The sequence below is a fragment of the Neomonachus schauinslandi genome, chromosome 15 (genome assembly GCF_002201575.2).
Source record: "Neomonachus schauinslandi chromosome 15, ASM220157v2, whole genome shotgun sequence".
NCBI classification, from domain to species: domain Eukaryota; kingdom Metazoa; phylum Chordata; class Mammalia; order Carnivora; family Phocidae; genus Neomonachus; species Neomonachus schauinslandi.
This window is the reverse complement of record NC_058417.1, coordinates 37,207,830-37,224,178: the sequence shown is the minus strand read 5'-3', so window position 1 is coordinate 37,224,178 and position 16,349 is coordinate 37,207,830. Positions and strand designations below refer to the sequence as shown.

Sequence of the window (16,349 nt, the reverse complement as noted above, 5' to 3'; positions counted from 1 at the left end):
CTCTCTCTCTCTCTCTCTCTCTCTCTCTCTCTCTCTCTCTCTCTCTCGCTGATGTGGGGTGGGGAGTGGGGGAAGGGAGCCTAGATGCTGGATGAGAGGAGGAGGGAAGAGGGGTGGTGCCAGGATTAAGAGGGTTTGCAATGGGGGGTCACACTGAGAGAGGAGGGGCAGAGCCCTCATGCCTACATCCAGAAGCCAGCTGATGACGTTAGAGAGAAGGAAAAACAGGCAAGACAGCACAGCGTGAGAGAGAGAGAGAGGGAAAGAGGGAGAGAGAAAGCGAGGATAGGAGGCGCAGAGCCAGCCAACCTCTGCCTGGGCTCTCCTGAGCCACCAGATTCCCCCAGGCTGCCTGGACCCCTGGGTCCCTGAGAGCTGCCCTGAGGATGGGCCCCAGGGCAGTGGTCGTGCCCCACCCTGTGTGGGGGCTGCTGGGTTGCTGTTTCCTCAGCAGCTGGGCTCTGGGGGGCCCGCGGCCCCTCCGCTCTCTGCCACCTCTGTCCTCCCAAGTCAAACTGGGGTCTGTGCCCATGCGGGTGCCCCCAGAAGGGGTCGAGGCAGCCCTGGCTTTTCTCTACTCCGGAGATGCCCAACAGCTGTCGGGGGCTAATTGCAGCGAGCCTTACGAAGCCCACGGCGCAGGAGCCGGACCAGGACTTCCCCCAGTCCTGCGGAGGGCAGCGGGCTCCCTTGCCCAGGCCGCTAATTTCCTCAACATGCTGCTACAAGCCAACGACATCCGCGAGTCCAGTGTGGAGGAGGATGTGGAGTGGTACCAGGCACTGGTCCGCAGCGTGGCTGAGGGGGACCCAAGGGCATACCGGGCTTTTCTGACCTTTGACCCTCCACCAGGGGCCAGCCACCTGCCGCTGGCCCTGCAGGCCACCCGGATTGGGGAAGAGACCATCCTTCAGGACTTGGCTGGGAGCAGAGTACAGGAGGAGAGCCCAACCGGGGCCCCAGACACCTCTGCCCTACAGAAGCGGGTGCTGACCAATGACCTAGGGAGCCTCGGCAGCCCCAAGTGGCCACAGGGGGATGGCTACGTGGGCAACATGCAGCATGTGAAGCTATCTCCTCCCTTCCTGGAATGCCAGGAGGGCCGGCTCCGTCCTGGCTGGCTTATCAGACTTTCTGCCACCTTCTATGGACTCAAGCCAGACCTCAGCCCAGAGGTCAGGTAAGTAGGTTTGTGCAGTCTTTGATGCACTTGTGGGTATGCGGGGGTGGGGGCCCCTAGTCCAGCCAGCTGTGCGTGGGCCATTTGGCACACACGTATGTATCTGGGGGGCACAGATGTGTCTATTTGCATTCAGCTGTGTATATTTGCAGTTGACTCTGGGAATCTGTAACTGTCTGTTAACACATACAGGTGTGAGTGTACATAGTGCGGATGAATCAATCCACTCATACGTAGGTATATCCATCGTGTGTGTACAGCCAGGCATGGGTCTTGGCCCCCAGGTCTGGGTAGTGGGGAGAAGGCAGGAGAGCGCTTAGTGTGGATGACAGTGACAAGCCATGCAAGAGACGTCTCGTGGGCATTCCAGGAGTCAAACCTGCTGTTCTCAAGCAATCTAGAACTATAAAAGGAGGCTTCTCGAAGGGAAGAAAAGTTCTCGGGGGGAAGCTTGGAACCATTCATTGCCCTTTCTGTCTAGGAGTTGGCCAGGTCCCCAGGGTCACTCCCAGTGGCTATATTCTTACATCAGGTAGGTTCCAGTCCTGCCTATCCTGACTGGTACTCTTCAAATAACTGACTTCCTCCTTCAACCGGAATAAAGAGGTGATTGGGAGCCCTGGTGGGAAGGAGGCAGCAAATGGGCACCGAACTGCAGGCACTCAACAATCAACATTGTTTTTCCAGCTATGTGTCCCTATTCATTGCTCCCAGCAGGCTTTCCCTCCTGCCAGCCAGCAGCCTGGCCCCTAGCCAGCTCTCCCCGCTCAGCCCAGAGCAGGGGTTGGGAGCACTGGGGCCAGGCAGCTCCATTCCATAGTTCCTTTGCTGTGATCAATTCAGATCTGGTTTGGGCAGAGTGAGGGGGTGGTTAATAGCTGAGTTCTGTGCCTGTGCGTGCGTGTGTGTGTGTGTGTGTGTATGCATGCAGTGGAGAAGTGTGATAATCCCCTTCAGACAGATCATCAGAGCCCCAGCTCCCACATGTCTTGACACGCCCCCTCCCTCTACCCATTGATAGAAAAAGGAAATGCTAGGATGTTGAAAAGCTGAGGGATGTCGGGGAACAACCTACAGGGAAGAAGATTGTTGCCCACAGAAACAGTGAGGATTGATAGCACTGGAGAAATGGAATGCAGGTGTGCCCTCTCTCCTGACGCACTGTAACCACTTTGCTAAAGCTTGCAAGGCTTGCATTGTTCCCTGGTCTGGGGCCTGAGGGCACATATCTACCTTGGCATCCTTCACTGCACCCCTAACTGCCAATTCACTGCCCTAGGGGGCAGGTGCAGATGGACGTAGATCTTCAGAGCGTGGACATCAATCAGTGTGCCAGTGGGCCAGGCTGGTACTCTAACACACACCTGTGTGATCTCAACAGCACCCAGGTAAGGATAAGGAGGATGGTGGGGTGGGGCACTTGGGTCCTGCTTCCCTTCCCCTTTCCCATCCCTGCCCCCACCCAGCTCCCAGGAGCAGCTGACCAAAGCATACCAACCTCCGGGCTTCAGGGGAATCCCTAGCAATGAGAGAGACAGAAATGAGATACCAGGCTTTTAATTTTTAAATTTTTATTTTTTAAAGATTTTATTTATTTATTTGAGATTGAGAGAGAGTGTGTGTGTGTGTGTGTGCACGTGCGCGGGCAGAGGGACAAGCAGACTCCCCACTGAGCAAGGAGCCCATCCCACAACCCAGAGATCATAACCTGAGCTGAAGTCAGACCCTTAACCAATTGAGCTACCCAGGCGCCCCGAGATACCAGGCTATTTAAAAGTGAGGACACTTGGGCGCCTGGGTGGCTCAGTCGTTAAGTGTCTGCCTTTGGCTCAGGTCATGATCCCGGGGTCCTGGGATCGAGTCCCACATCAGGCTCCCTGCTCGGCAGGAAGCCTGCTTCTCCCTCTCCCACTCTGCCTGCTTGTGTTCCTGCTCTCGCTATCTCTCTCTGTCAAATAAATAAATAAAATCTTTAAAAAAAAAAAGTGAGGACACTTAAACTGTCAAAAAAATACTTCAATAAAAAATAAAAACTAAAAGAAAAGAAAATTCAGAAATGATATGTTGATGGTCATTTCTGAGAAATTCCCAACTCCTCCTGCTTGATACATAATAGGCACTTAAAGTTGAATGACTACAGGCGCCTGGGTGGCTCAGTCGTTAAGCGTCTGCCTTCGGCTCAGGTCATGATCCCAGGGTCCTGCGATCGAGCCCCGCATCGGGCTCCTTGCTCAGCGGGAAGCCTGCTTCTCCCTCTCCCACTCCCCCTGCTTGTGTTCCTGCTCTCGCTCTCTCTGTCAAATAAATAAATAAAATCTCAAAAAAGAAAAAAGTTGAATGACTAATAAAAAATATGAACCTTGGGGGGAAAAAGTGAGGGGGGGCTAGCTGGCTCAGTCCATACAGCATGTGACTCTTAATCTCTGGGGGCCTTGAGTTCAAGCCCCACATTGGGTGTAGAGCCTACATTAAAAAAAAAAAAAAAAGTGAGGACACTTACAGCCTACTCCCCATCCCCCACTGGAGATAGCCACCCTCATTCCTTTGAAATCTCAGTATGCCTCCCTGCCTTCTCTCCCTTCTGGTACCGGGTGCTCTAGGATCCATCCCCAGGACCACTTCCTGAGCCCCTGTTAATCATCCCCTTTCCTTCTCCTGGACCACATTCTCCATGTCGACAGAGCTCTCGGTTTCTAAGGGTAATTGTTGGTTGGGGTGTGGGAGGAATCTTCAAGAAGGAGCTTGAAGAGCTCTGGGATTGGTAAAGGTGATGGAACCCACGCCAGATGCCAGCAGACTCAAAGGCATGGATGCAGGAGAATCTGGATAATGGAAAGCAATGGCTGGTAATCCTGCAAGCCCAGGACTGAGAAACTGGGAGGCCAGTGAACTAATCTGCTCCACGGCTGCACTTGACCGCATGTCGTGCCTGAGCTGAACCGAAGCCAAGGCGAGCCCTGCAGCCTGCTGGGAGGTGGGGCGGGTTTGGGCATCTGTGGCTCTTTGGGGCACATGTTTTGGGGCACATGTTTTTGGAACACTAAGTCCAGGGAGAAGGGCTCCCATTATTCAGTGCATTATTAAACCCAGCCACATCACCTCTCAGTGCACATTGGCCTGATTGAGCAGACGGTGGCAGGAACAGTGTTCTAGTGCTCCTGGCAAGAAGGGAAGCTGAGCCACAATTTCAGAAGCACCACCCTGCAACTTTTCTAGGTGAAGTCAGGCGCTCGATGTAGAACCCCCCAGGGTGAACCCCTTCCTTTGTCCCACTGTTAGAGGTCTGTCCCTAACCACTGCCCACAGCAGATCTGACCTCATCCATGTGCTCATCTCCCCTGCCTGGCTCTGAGGTCTGCTCCATCCCCTGCTGGGCAAACATCAATGGACGGAGCTGGAAAAAAGAGCCGGCCTTGGCATCCCACCAGCCTGGCATTAGCCTGGCATTAGGGCCGGGGAAAGCAGTCCTGTGCCAAAGCCAGATGGCTCCTGGTAGGGGAAGCTGCTCCTCTGTGGGGGCCTTTTCAACCCACCTGCGAGCCAAAGAGGGAGGCTGACGGGGACCCCTTGAAGCAGGATGTAGGCACACAGGTGTGATTGGACTCCAAGTTCTCCCCACTTCCACCTCCCCCAGCACCTCGCTGTACCAACAGCTGGGCACTGGGAAATGGGTCCTGTGAGGCTCCTGTCATTGCCACTCAGAATAAAAGGGTGATCTCTTCCCATACTCTTTGTTGAAAAGAGGCCATGGTGGGGATCAAGTAGGGTTTCCAGAGAGGAAAGGCTTCCTAAGGACTAGGGAGGACTTCTGGGGGGGGGGTCCCTCATATGGAGGAGGTGCTGTGGATAGGAAGGTACGTGGACCCTCCATCTCTTCCCAGGAGGGAAAGCCCCATATAAATACCTATCGTGTTTGTCATCCCTGCAGTGTGTCCCCCTGGAGAGTCGGGGCTTTGTCCTTGGCCACTACCTCTGCCGCTGCCGACCTGGCTTCTACGGGGCAAGCCGCTCCGGGGGTATGTTAACTGTGGTGAGGGCCAGGCTGGGCTGGGTGGAGGGGGCATCTGGGGAGAAAAGGCTGGAGTGAGACACCGGGAAGGGTCTTGCAGGGCGAGGGCAGAAGGTCGAGAGAAGCAAGCGAGGCAGGCAGGGTCCAATGTGGGGTGTCTGTGCCTTCTGAAAATGAGCCCCTAACACGCCAGTCTGACCCAAGTTGAGCCTGCAGTGAGCCCTAGCCTGGCATCACCTCTTCCTGTTACCCGGTCCTCCCCTGGGAGTATCCACTTCCTCACTCTCCCCCCTTCCCAGCCCGACCCCGGTGGTGACAGACCGTCCGAGGGCAGGGAGAGGGCTATGGTGACCAGTGGGAGAAAATGCTGGTATGCCCCGGCCGAGCCCCTCTCCTTGCACCCATCTTGTTCTTTATAGGGTTGGAAGAGAGTGCCGCCCAGCCCACTGGGCCATCCGGCTCCCCTCACGGCAGCTCTGGGAGGCTGCTGCGGTGCCAGCCATGTGCTGAGGGCTGCACAAGCTGCGCAGATGCCAGGCCGTGCCTGGTGGAGGAAGCCTCGGCGCTTCGGGTGGCGGTGCTGGCCTCTCAGACCTGCTGCATGCTGGCCGTCTTCCTGAGCATGCTGCTCGCCTACCGGCACCGCCGGAGCAAGGCAAGGAAGGCCCCACAGCTCCCGCGCACGCCCTACCTATACGGGGTCCCTAGCATCAAGTAGGGGCCCGAGACTCCCTAAGACTAGAACTCAGAAGAAATGGGCTCTGGTCTTAATTCTTAATCTAACCCACTAGGTGACATTGGGCAAGTGACCCCACTGCCTTAGATTTGTTTCCTCACCTGTAAAGTGTAGGCATTGGACTTGATTCAAAACACTGTGCAGGCGCTGGGGAGAAGTGATCTAGACCCTCCTGGAGCTCCCAGTTGAACAGAGGAAGCAGGCATATAAAGAAAATGACAGCACAGCAAAACAGAGGCGAGGATGAAGAGTGTGTTGGTTGCCATGGGAGCTCCGAGAAAGGACCCAGTTGTCCTGCCTGAGATGGTCTGGGAAAGCCTGTCTGGAGAACGTAACATTTGAGCCAGGCTTGAAGGTCAACTGAATGGTTGTCAGGCAGAGAAGGGGTTAGCAGTCTGACCCAAAGTTTGGGGGAATGTGTGAGATCCTTCTAGCTCCAGCAACTTGTGACTGGAGCCCAGGTCTGCAGCCAGGCCCTGGCTGGGACTGGGGGACAGGAGCTAAGTGCAACCTTGGTCTTAGCCTGTGGTGGGGGTGGGGGCCGTGGCTGTGGACGGAGAGGGCGGAGCTGATGTTACAGGGTGAGGCCTTAGCCCAGGACCACCAAGTGACCTCTAAAACAGACCTGAGATTCTCCCCCACCATCGTCCAGGCTCTGCCCTCCCACTGCCGGGCTCACCCGCCTCTCTCTTTCCTGGGTTCACAGAGGATCCGAACCTCTGGTGTTGTCCTGCTGGAAACCATCCTTTTTGGATCCCTGCTGCTCTACTTCCCTGTGAGTTTGTGGCCAGAAACTGGCCCCATCTGATCCCTGGCTGGCGCCCTCCAAACCCCAGAATCCCTCCTCCTTTCTGCCCTCTTAGGGAGATTCGGAGACCTCAAAATCCCCATACTCATATCTATAAATGGCAGGCTGGCCTGGTGAGCTCTGGAGCCAAAGAGTCTAGGCTAAAAAGAGCTCCCTGGCCTATTGTGTGACTTAGGACAAATGACCTAACCTCTCTGATACTTCAGCTGCTCTCTGAGGAATGGAGGTGACAACGCCTCTATGGCAAGGCTGTTAGGAAGATCAGCAGATCAGAGAGAGGAAGTGTATCGGAGAACAGTGACTTTTGTTCACCGCCCCCCCCACCCCAGGTCTTCATCCTGTACTTCAAGCCCAGCGTATTCCGCTGCATCGCTCTCCGCTGGGTCCGGTTGCTGGGTTTTGCCACTGTCTACGGCACCATTATACTCAAGCTTTATAGGTAGGGTCGGGGGCAGACCGTGCTCTCGTGCTGCTCACTCCAGGCGGCCCCAGCGCGTTTGGAATGGAATGGAGTTCTTCCCAGCCAGACCCTTAACCTGTTCTACTCCCCGGTGCACCACCCTCTCCCCCCCCCCACCCCCCGCCCCAGGCCTGCCCTTATCACCATAGCCCTCCCCAGCATGTAACATTTTGGGGGGGCAGCAAAACATGGAAAGGACAGGAGGACAGGCAGGCGTGGAGGGGAAGGAAGCCATGGACAGAGGCCAGAGACCTGGCCCCCTCTCCTTGGGCCTCCCCCCATGCCCCTATCCATCCGCCATCCACACCCTTGTAGGGTGCTCCAGGTGTTTCTGTCTCGCTCGGCCCAGCGGGGCCCCCACCTGAGTACTGGGCGGCTGCTGCAGCGGCTGGGGCTACTCCTGCTGCTCGTGCTGGGCTTCCTGGTGGTGTGGACCGTGGGGGCCCTGGAACGAGGCAGCCACACGCCCCTGGTGACCCGAGGCCACACTTCCACGGGCCGCCACTTCTACCTCTGCCATCACGACCGCTGGGACTACATCATGGTTGTGGGTGAGCTGCTTCTGCTGAGCCCGCCTCACTCTGGCCCTCCACGCTGCACCTCCAGGCGTCCTCCTGACCTACCTGGCCCTCCTGCCTCGTCCCCAGTGCCCCTGGCCCAGGCCCCTCCCCACCCCCCAGCACACCAGACACAGAAAGGGGCCGCGTGGCTGCTGAGCTGGCGCCTGGCTCTCTGCCCCCTGCTCTCCCACAGCCGAGATGCTGCTCCTGGGCTGGGGCAGCTTCCTCTGCTACGCCACCCGAGCCGTACCCTCGGCCCTCCGCGAGCCGCGCTACATGGGCATCGCCCTGCACAATGAGCTGCCGCTCTCGGCTGCCTTCCACACAGCCAGGTGAGGGCAGGCCGGCCGATCCACGACTCCTCCCCACCTCACACCACTCGCCTCTCCCAGGCCGGGGAACCCCATCCCACAGCCATCCCCGACACACGGCTAGGCCTTGGCAAGGCGAGGAAGGCCCCTCCATCTGTAGCTCTCTCCCTTCCCCACAGATGCCCTCCCTGCACCCCATGTCTCACCCAGCACGCCAAAAGAGGAAGCATGCCCACGCCTAATTCTTCTCCTATTCCTAAGCCACATCTCCAGCACCTCCACCATGCTCCTTCCCACACATGCTCAATTCTCCCTGCCTTTCCCCCACCTCACACCTCGGCCCATCCAGCAGCAGGCCTGCTATGAGTGTTCACAAGGACTTGGCCCTGTGGTAGGGGCAAAATCACCCCACAGGGCGGTCCATAACAGAGTTGGGGAGCACAGGTCTGTGCTCTAGGCAACCAGAGAAGAGAAGAGTAGTCTGGGAGGGCTTCTCGGAGGTGGGGGTTAATGTGAGCCTTGAGGTAGGACCTACGTCCTAGAGAGGGCAGGAAGAAGGAAAAGGGCCCTTTTCAACCCACCCAGAACCTCCACAGAGATCAGGGCTGGGGCTGGGAGGTGAGCCAGTGGGACAGGTGAGGGGGAAGAGGCCACTCCCACCCACAGCTAACGGACCCCTCCCTCCCCCCCTCAGGTTTGTGCTGGTTCCCTCCCTGCACCCAGACTGGACCCTGCTCCTCTTCTTCCTCCACACCCACAGCACCGTCACCACCACACTAGCTCTGATCTTCATTCCTAAGGTGAGGTCTTCCCCCTCCTGGTTGTGAGCCAGACCCCAGCCCCTTTATAAGGGGCACCGTGGATCTGCTGCTGCCACAGCGCCCTCTCCAGGTCAGAGTGAGGATGACACCCTGGCGTGAGTGGGCTGAGCCACAGGGGCCTGAGTGAGGAGCCCACTTGGGGTGGGGGTGGGGAGGAAGCTACTGCATCTCTCTGCCTCCCATCTCAGGGAAAAGGAAATCCGAGCTAGGGCTGGAGGGGTCCTTATAACACCTGGCAGTTTAGTTTGGTGGGCTCCGAAAAATCAACTTGGACGCAGTTACAGAGAGATAGGTCAGGGAGCTGAAGGACATGCTAGGAATTGTGGGGGCGGCTGCGTAGGACACCCCTCTCCCCGGTCTCTGAGATAAAGAAAATCAGGGAGGATGAGGGGGAGCAAAATTCTTCGTGCCCTTGGAATTGCAAATTAGAGAGGGGCTGAAGATTCCCAAAGTAAAGATGGATTCCCTGGGGCAGATGGCAATAGGAGTAAACAGGGAGCCAAGCTGACTCCCCTCCCCATCATACCCCGCCCCCCGATCAGTTCCAGAAGCCGGGGGCTCCTCCCCGAGAGGAGATGGTGGATGAGGTGTACGAGGACGAGCTGGACCTGCAGCGCTCAGGCTCCTACCTGGACAGCAGCATCGCCTCAGCCTGGAGTGAGCGCAGCCTGGACCCCGGAGACATTCGGGTATGTGCCACCCTCCTCGCCTGCTTTGGATGCTTGCTTTTAGGGACTGGGCCAGGATCACTGCTGCCCTGCCGTCTGGGCTGTGTACCCTGCAGGGCCCCTCCCCTGCCCCTCGCTTTCCCTCTCTCGAAGATGTGCCCCCCTCCCTTCTCCACCTCAGCCGCCTCCGCTGAGTCGGTTCAGATGAGGTCACACACCGCCTAAGTGGAAAGACCCCCAGGGGCCCAGAACCCAGATCCCTGAGGCCCAGGCCACTTGGCGAGAGTCAGAGCCGTGGGTGGAGCTCTACTCCCACCAGCAGGGGCATCATGAGGGGCAGCACACTTAGGCAGTTGGTGACCCGAGGGCCAGCAACGGGGCTTCGTAGTTCAGGTGGTTAGTGCCTACCAGAGAGTTCTACAGCCGGATATCCATTCCCTGGACCCGGCAGTCTTAGAGAAAGGAAGTTTTTCCTGAGTCTTACATCAGGAGAGTATCTTTACCCTTCTTTTTCTGCTTAGGGGTGGCATAGTCATGGAACCCAGATCAGAAGCTCAGTGGGTAGGAAATAAGGAAACCTGGCGGTCTCAGCCTGTTGTTTGATAAAACCTACGGTGTGGGAACAACCTCAGGAAGCCATTTTGTCCATTCCCTCCATCTCCACTGGGGACTCCCTGTCCACCTGACTTGTTTACATCTCCCAATTCCCTCCTTGTCCCAACTGCCTCTGCCTGTCTGTCTTTCCCCCGTGTCCTCCTCTCCCTCTGGGCTCTGCCCCCCTGGGAAGAGGCTCAACCAAGGCCCCAGTCGAGCAGGGAGGCCAGAGTGTGTGGAGGCGCCGGCCACAGCAATGCCACCCTGCACCCCCTACTTTGTGGAGCAGCACCCAGTCTCTCTCCCGATGCTGATGCTGGCTTTGGGGAGAAATCCAAAGTAGAAGACTCTCAAAGTTCCATTCCCTTACTTGCACCCGAAGAGGGCACTTTTCACACCATCAGTCTCATGTGATCCTCCTAAAGAAGCTAACAGTAGGTAGCCAGCTCTTGTTACTTCATAGAAGCAGAGGCTCTGAGAGCTCAATAGCCTTCAGGCACAGGCTGGGTCAGCAGCCTCGAACCCAGGCTTCCCGTCCCCCAGCGGGTGGCCTCCCAACAAATCACAGAGAAAGGAGTGCACCCTGCACCCTCAGAGCCAAGCGGATGTGGCTCAGAGCGGACGGGTGGATTCTGAGAGTTCTCCAAGCAGGGAAGGGACACAACTTGGTGGGAAAGAGATGCTCCAGAGAAAATGGTCCAAATAATGGCCGGGAGAAGGGGAGGCAGGGCAGCCAGGGGCTGGAAAGAGCTTCGCCCTCTGACAGTGGGCTCTGCTCTCCTCACGCCCCCCTCCCCCCAGGACGAGCTGAAGAAGCTCTACGCCCAGCTAGAGGTCCACAAGACCAAGGAAATGGCTGCGAACAACCCGCACCTGCCTAAGAAGCGGGGCAGCTGGCGCCGGGGCCTGGGCCGCTCCTTCATGAGGTACCTGGCCGAGTTCCCAGAGGCCCTGGCCCGGCAGCACTCCCGGGACTCGGGCTCCCCCAGCCGCGGCAGCCTGCCCGGCTCCTCGCGCCGCCGGCTCCTCAGCTCCAGCCTCCGGGACTCCGAGGGGCCCCCGGCCCTGCGCAAGTCCCGCAGCGCCTACGACCATGAGCGCCGGGGCCACCGCCGGGAGCAGGACCCCCCGCTCCTCGACTCGCTGCTGCGCAGGAAGCTGGCCAAGAAGGCCTCGAGGGAAAGCAGGGAGAGCCTGGAGTCGGTGAACGGGCCCCCTGCCCTGGGCTTCCGGTCAGCCAGTGCCCACAACCTGACAGTGTGCGAGAGGCTCCCCCGGGCCCGGCCCGCGTCCCTGCAGAAGTCGCTCAGCGTGGTGGCGGGCTCCGGGGAAAAGGCCCTGCTCGTGGCCAGCCAGGCCTACCTGGAGGAGACCTATCGGCAGGCCAAGGAGCGAGAGGAGAGAAAGAAGGCCGAGGCAGCCCTGGCGAGCCCGGGGAGGAGGCTGTCGTCGGTCAGGAGGCTGGATGGAGCCCAAGGGGCCCCCCGGTCAGCCCCACCCTCCCCGGCCAGGAGCTGCGGTGTGGACGGCTCCCACGTGGCTGCCACCGGGAGGCTTCAGGAGGAGGCTGCGAGAAGGCTGCCTCACCCACCAGTCCGGCACCAGGTCTCCACGCCCATCATGGCCCTGTCAGGAGAATGCCCGGGAGAGCCGAGCAGGCTGTCTCCCACCTCCACCTTGGCTCCAGCCCTGATGCCAGCTCCAGCCCCAGCCCCGACCCCGGTCCCTGCCCTGGCACCAGTTCCCGTACCCCTCCAAAGCCCCAGCTTACTCGCTTTCATCTGCCCCTGGGAGAATGCAGAACTGCCAGTCAAGAAAGGAAATGCGGCTCAAGAAGGCCCCTCAGGGCCAGAGCGCAGCAGCCTCTCCCCTGCCCCAGCTCGGGCCAAGCTCTGGAGAGCCCTCTCTGTTGCAGTTGAGAAAGGGGGCACTGGGGAGAGTGCGGTAGACACAGAGGACAGACGTCTCCAAGGGGGAGCTGATGAGGGGGACGAGGACAAGCCTAAGGTCTTCTCTAAATCCCATAGCCTCAAGACCCCCATGCAGCAGGGTTCCATGCACAGTCTAGGCCTGGCTATCAAAGCTCTGACCCGTTCTCGGAGCACTCACAAAGAGAAGGAGAGCGAGGGAGGGAGTCCTGAGACAGAGGAGAAGGGCAGAGCTGCAGGACAAGGTGTGGGGGCATGCCCCAGATCCCCCAGGCTAGGCTGGCCCAAGGCGGTGGTGAGTAAGCAGGCCACCCTTGCACCCTGTGATGATGAGGAGTCCCTCCAGAACCAACAGAATGCTCACACCAGCAGAATGCTTCAAGTCTGTCACCGGGAGGGCAGCAGGGAACAAGAAGACAGAGGCAGGAGGACATCCCACAGTCTAGGGGAGGGGAAAGTAGAGAGAGCACGTAAAGCAGGGTCTGCTACACTGAGGCAAGCCAGGCAAGGCACAGTTGGGGACAAAAGTGCTGAACGAGCAAAAGAAGCCCCTGGTGCATGGCGGGAACTGCCCAAAGCTGGCCTCCAGCCCCTGGGCGGTGCTGACCGCAGGATGGCAGAGATGTGTCCCAGGGAAGTCACCCAGTCAGAAGCAAGTCAGCCTGACCATGGCTACAAGGCCCAGATCTGCCCCTGGGAGGCAAGCGAAGGGGCCCCTGAGAAGGGAGCGTTACGACAAGCTCTAGATGATTCCCAAGAGAGAGGGAAAGCCTCGGAGAAGTCAGAGACCCAAAGTGTGGCGGCTGTTGCCCGGAAAAAGCCAGAGAGGCTGGTCAGGGGGCAGGAGGCCGTGTGTCCCTGGGAGGGTGCCGATCCCGGGAGTCAGTCCCCTCGGTCAGTCTCTCAGGACTCTGACAGAACCAAGGGCAGGTCTGAGGCAGTGGGCAGCAGAGAAGCTGGAAAGGTGGAGAAGCATCAGCGGGAAGCCACAGGCCCAGAAATTTGTACACCTGACACTGCCAAGGCAGAGCTCTGTCCCTGGGAGGCATTCGAGGGAGAGAATGGGAAACCATTCCAGGAGGGAGTGAAGAAGCTTCCCCAGGAAAAGCAGGAAACCTCCAAGAAAGCAACCTTCTGGAAAGAACAGAAACTGAGCGGAAACTTGGAGTCTTTTTGTCCATGGGAGAGGACAGATTTCCGGGGCCCCTCGGCAGTCCCCACCCCAGCCCCAGGAACCCCTGGCTGCTCTGGGAGTTTGGGCAGCAGCATCTCGGAGGTGGGTCCGTGGGAGGCAAGAGATGCTCCTATCAGGAAAGCAGAGATCTGTCCCTGGGAGCTGGGTGATGAGGTAGTTGGGAAGGAAATGCTGAGTCAGGGGACAGGGGGAGAATTTCTCCAGGAAAAGGGGAAACCCTCCAGACAAGGGCTCTTTGCAGAGATGGGAGAACGAGCTGGGAAGGTGGTGCAGAAAAGGGGTCAACAGCAGGAGTCAGTGTGTCCCCAGGAGAGCTCAGCCCCTGGGCCCTCCAGTCCATGTCTAGATAATTCCTCAGCCAAAGCTGGTGGCCAACTCCTTAGCAATGGAGAAAGCAGAGAAACGCAGGTAGGTCCCCAGGAAGATCCCAGGCCAGAGCTGAAGCAAGTAATACCCGCCAGGGCAGAACTCTGTCCTTGGGAGGTAAATGAAAGAATAAGGGAGGACTGGACATCGGGCCAGACAGCAAAAGCAGGAGAATCTCAAAAGGACAAGGAGAAAGCGCCTGGAATGTCAGGGATCAAAGATGGCACAGCTGGGGAAAAGCCCGCAGGACAAATCCAAAAGCAGGAAGCAGTCTGTCCTTGGGAGAACAGGGACCCTGGCAGCTTCTCCCCACAACCAGGTCCTCAAGACACAGACGGACCCAGAGCCAGTCGCCACGTGTCGGGCAGTGTGGGAAGCCAAACTGCTGAGATCTGTCCATGGGACACGGACGACACCGTGCCTGCTGAGAAGGCTGAGGTCTGTCCGTGGGAGGTGGGTGCTGGAGCAGGGCAGGAAGGGGCTTTGGGAGTTGAGGCCATTAGGAAATTTCCAAACGACACAGGAAAGGCTTCTGCACGTCCTGGCCCCAGCAAGACAGCTGTTACTGCTCCAGAGAAGCCAGAGAGGCCGGCCTGGGAGCGGGAGGTGGCCTGTCCCTGGGAAAGCTTGGATCCAGGCAGCTCCTCTTGGCATTCAGACACTCTGGGCACAGATAGACCAAAAGCTGGATTCCAGGAACTGGACCGCATGGGCTGCAGGGCAGCTGAGGTGTGTCCCTGGGAAGTGGACAAAGCGCCTACCAGTGAGAAAGCCAAGATCCATCCCTGGGAGCTGAATGAAGGAGCTACTGGGCCGGGATCAGAACAAGAGAGGAGTGACTCAGCAGAGCAGGGGGAGAAAACTCTAGAAAAAGAGAGACTCATCTCCCTGGGAGAAGACATATCAAAATGGGAGACAAAATGGAGTCAAGAGCAGGAAGCTGTTTGTCCTTGGGAGAAGGCCTTGAGGGAACCCTCTGCGCAGAGCCCTGAGGCCTCAGACTCGCCCCTCAGCACGAGTAGCAAAGCGGCAGAGGGACACTCCTTGGAAGTGAGGGATGAGGCAGCAGAGAAAGGACGCCTGACACAAGACCCAAAGACGGGCTCCCTCCCAGAACACAAAACCCCAGAAAAAGCCCCATCTTCAAAAGCAGGAGAATTCACTACTGAAGATGGGGGGAAAGCAAGCAACGAGCTACAATCTATCTGTCCATGGGAAAGCATGGCGCCAGCAGGCGCTCTCTCTCACCCGGACAGTCAGGGCTGTGACCAACCTAAAGCTGGCTCTCAGGCACTGGTCTGCGTTGGGGGCAGGCTCGCTGAGGTGTGCCCATGGGATGCTCCCGCCTTGGATGCTCCTAAACCTGACAGCAGCGCCAAAGCTGAGATCTGCCCCTGGGAGGCGACTGAAAGTGTCCCTGATGAAGGGACAGCAAGCCAAGATGGAAAAGGGCAACCTCAAGAGGAGAAGGGGAGAGCCCCAGGAAGACCAGAGCCCAAAGCTGTGGCGGTTCAGAAGCCAGAGAGGGCAGATGGGAAACAGGAGGCGGTGTGTCCCTGGGAGAGTGAAGACTCTGGGGGGCTGCCTCCACAACCAGCCCTGCGAGCTTCTGACAGGGGCAAAGGCAGTTCTGAGGAAGCAGGCAGTGTGGGGGCCAAGGTGGCAGAAGTGTGTCCGTGGGAAGCAGAAGAGGCTCCATCTGCCAAAGATTTCCATCTGGAAATCTGCCCTTGGGAGGTGAATAAAGAAGCCGTAGAGAAAGGGCGACCGGAACAAGAGGCGGACAGAAAGTCCCAAGGGCAGGGAGAGATGATCCTTCAAAAGGCAGCATCTGGAGGGAATGAAGAACACTTTTCCAAAGAAACAGCTAAAGTCAGCGGAGAGCAGGAGACAGTCTGCCCCCGGGAAGGCACAGATTCGGGGGCGCCCTGGCCCCAGCCAGACGCTTCCAACACTGGCCAACCCATAGGCAGTCCCCAGGGAGCAAGCGGTGTGGGCAGCAGGATGGCAGAGCTGTGTCAATGGGAAGTCACAGATCCAGAAGGGAATAAGATAAAGGGCATCACGGCAGACATCTGTGATTGGGAGGGAACTGGAGCCCCATCTGAGGAATCTGGCCTTCTGGCTTTAACAGCAACTCAGACAGAAATATTTCTCCCCACAGTCCCTGAGAACCCACCATGCCTTCTAGTCCACAGACCTCCAGGTAGCTTCCTTCCAGAAAGCAAAAGCTCCCGCCCTGAGGTGAGCAAGGCAGCCAGTACTTTTACCCCGGAAGGTGTCAGGGAGCTCCAAGAAGCCTCAGGACATGCGCCGAGGACCAGCTCAGCCCCAGAGCCGAGTCTCCAAGAAGCTGAGGCTCAGGAGTCCTCCTCCTTAACTGAAGACCAAGGAGAAGGCGATTCTACAGCTCCACATGAGGAACTCTCCCCTCCAAATGTCTATCCTTGGGACTGCGAGTAACAACTCCATCATGTGAGGTGAAACGTCAGGTGGCTGGTTTTCAGGAGCCAAGGTCCTTTCCAAGTCCTACATGTTCCTACAAGAGCTGAGTCAGAGACACTGGGCCACCTCCCCTCTCCAACAAGGCCAGAAGTCAACTCATTCTGAAGACAAACTGTACAAGACAGGTGTGGCTCAGACCCCAACAGAGTCTCACCCTCTCTTTACTTCCCACTTTTGTTCCTGCTCCAGAGAACAAAGGCCAGACCCT

General features: G+C 58.1%; 1 protein-coding gene across 1 annotated transcript; it reads left to right on the top strand.

The window, feature by feature from the left end:
* The first annotated feature begins 386 nt into the window (after positions 1-386).
* GPR179 (G protein-coupled receptor 179) lies at positions 387-16,099 on the top strand. The gene is made up of 11 exons (XM_021704499.1): positions 387-1,180; positions 2,460-2,568; positions 5,109-5,196; positions 5,609-5,844; positions 6,632-6,700; positions 7,063-7,172; positions 7,509-7,744; positions 7,947-8,085; positions 8,759-8,864; positions 9,428-9,574; positions 10,949-16,099. The coding sequence occupies exons 1-11, from the start codon at positions 387-389 to the stop codon at positions 16,097-16,099; spliced, it is 7,185 nt and encodes a 2,394-aa protein (XP_021560174.1).
* The last annotated feature ends 250 nt before the right edge of the window (positions 16,100-16,349 follow it).

What these genes read in the sequence shown, in the direction of transcription:
- GPR179 (XM_021704499.1), top strand. Translation starts at nt 387, where the DNA reads ATGGGCCCCAGGGCAGTGGTCGTGCCCCACCCTGTGTGGGGGCTGCTG. An exon ending in GACCTCAGCCCAGAGGTCAG is followed by an intron (nt 1,181 to 2,459) that starts GTAAGTAGGTTT and finishes TCACTGCCCTAG; the next exon opens with GGGGCAGGTGCAGATGGACG. An exon ending in GTGATCTCAACAGCACCCAG is followed by an intron (nt 2,569 to 5,108) that starts GTAAGGATAAGG and finishes TCATCCCTGCAG; the next exon opens with TGTGTCCCCCTGGAGAGTCG.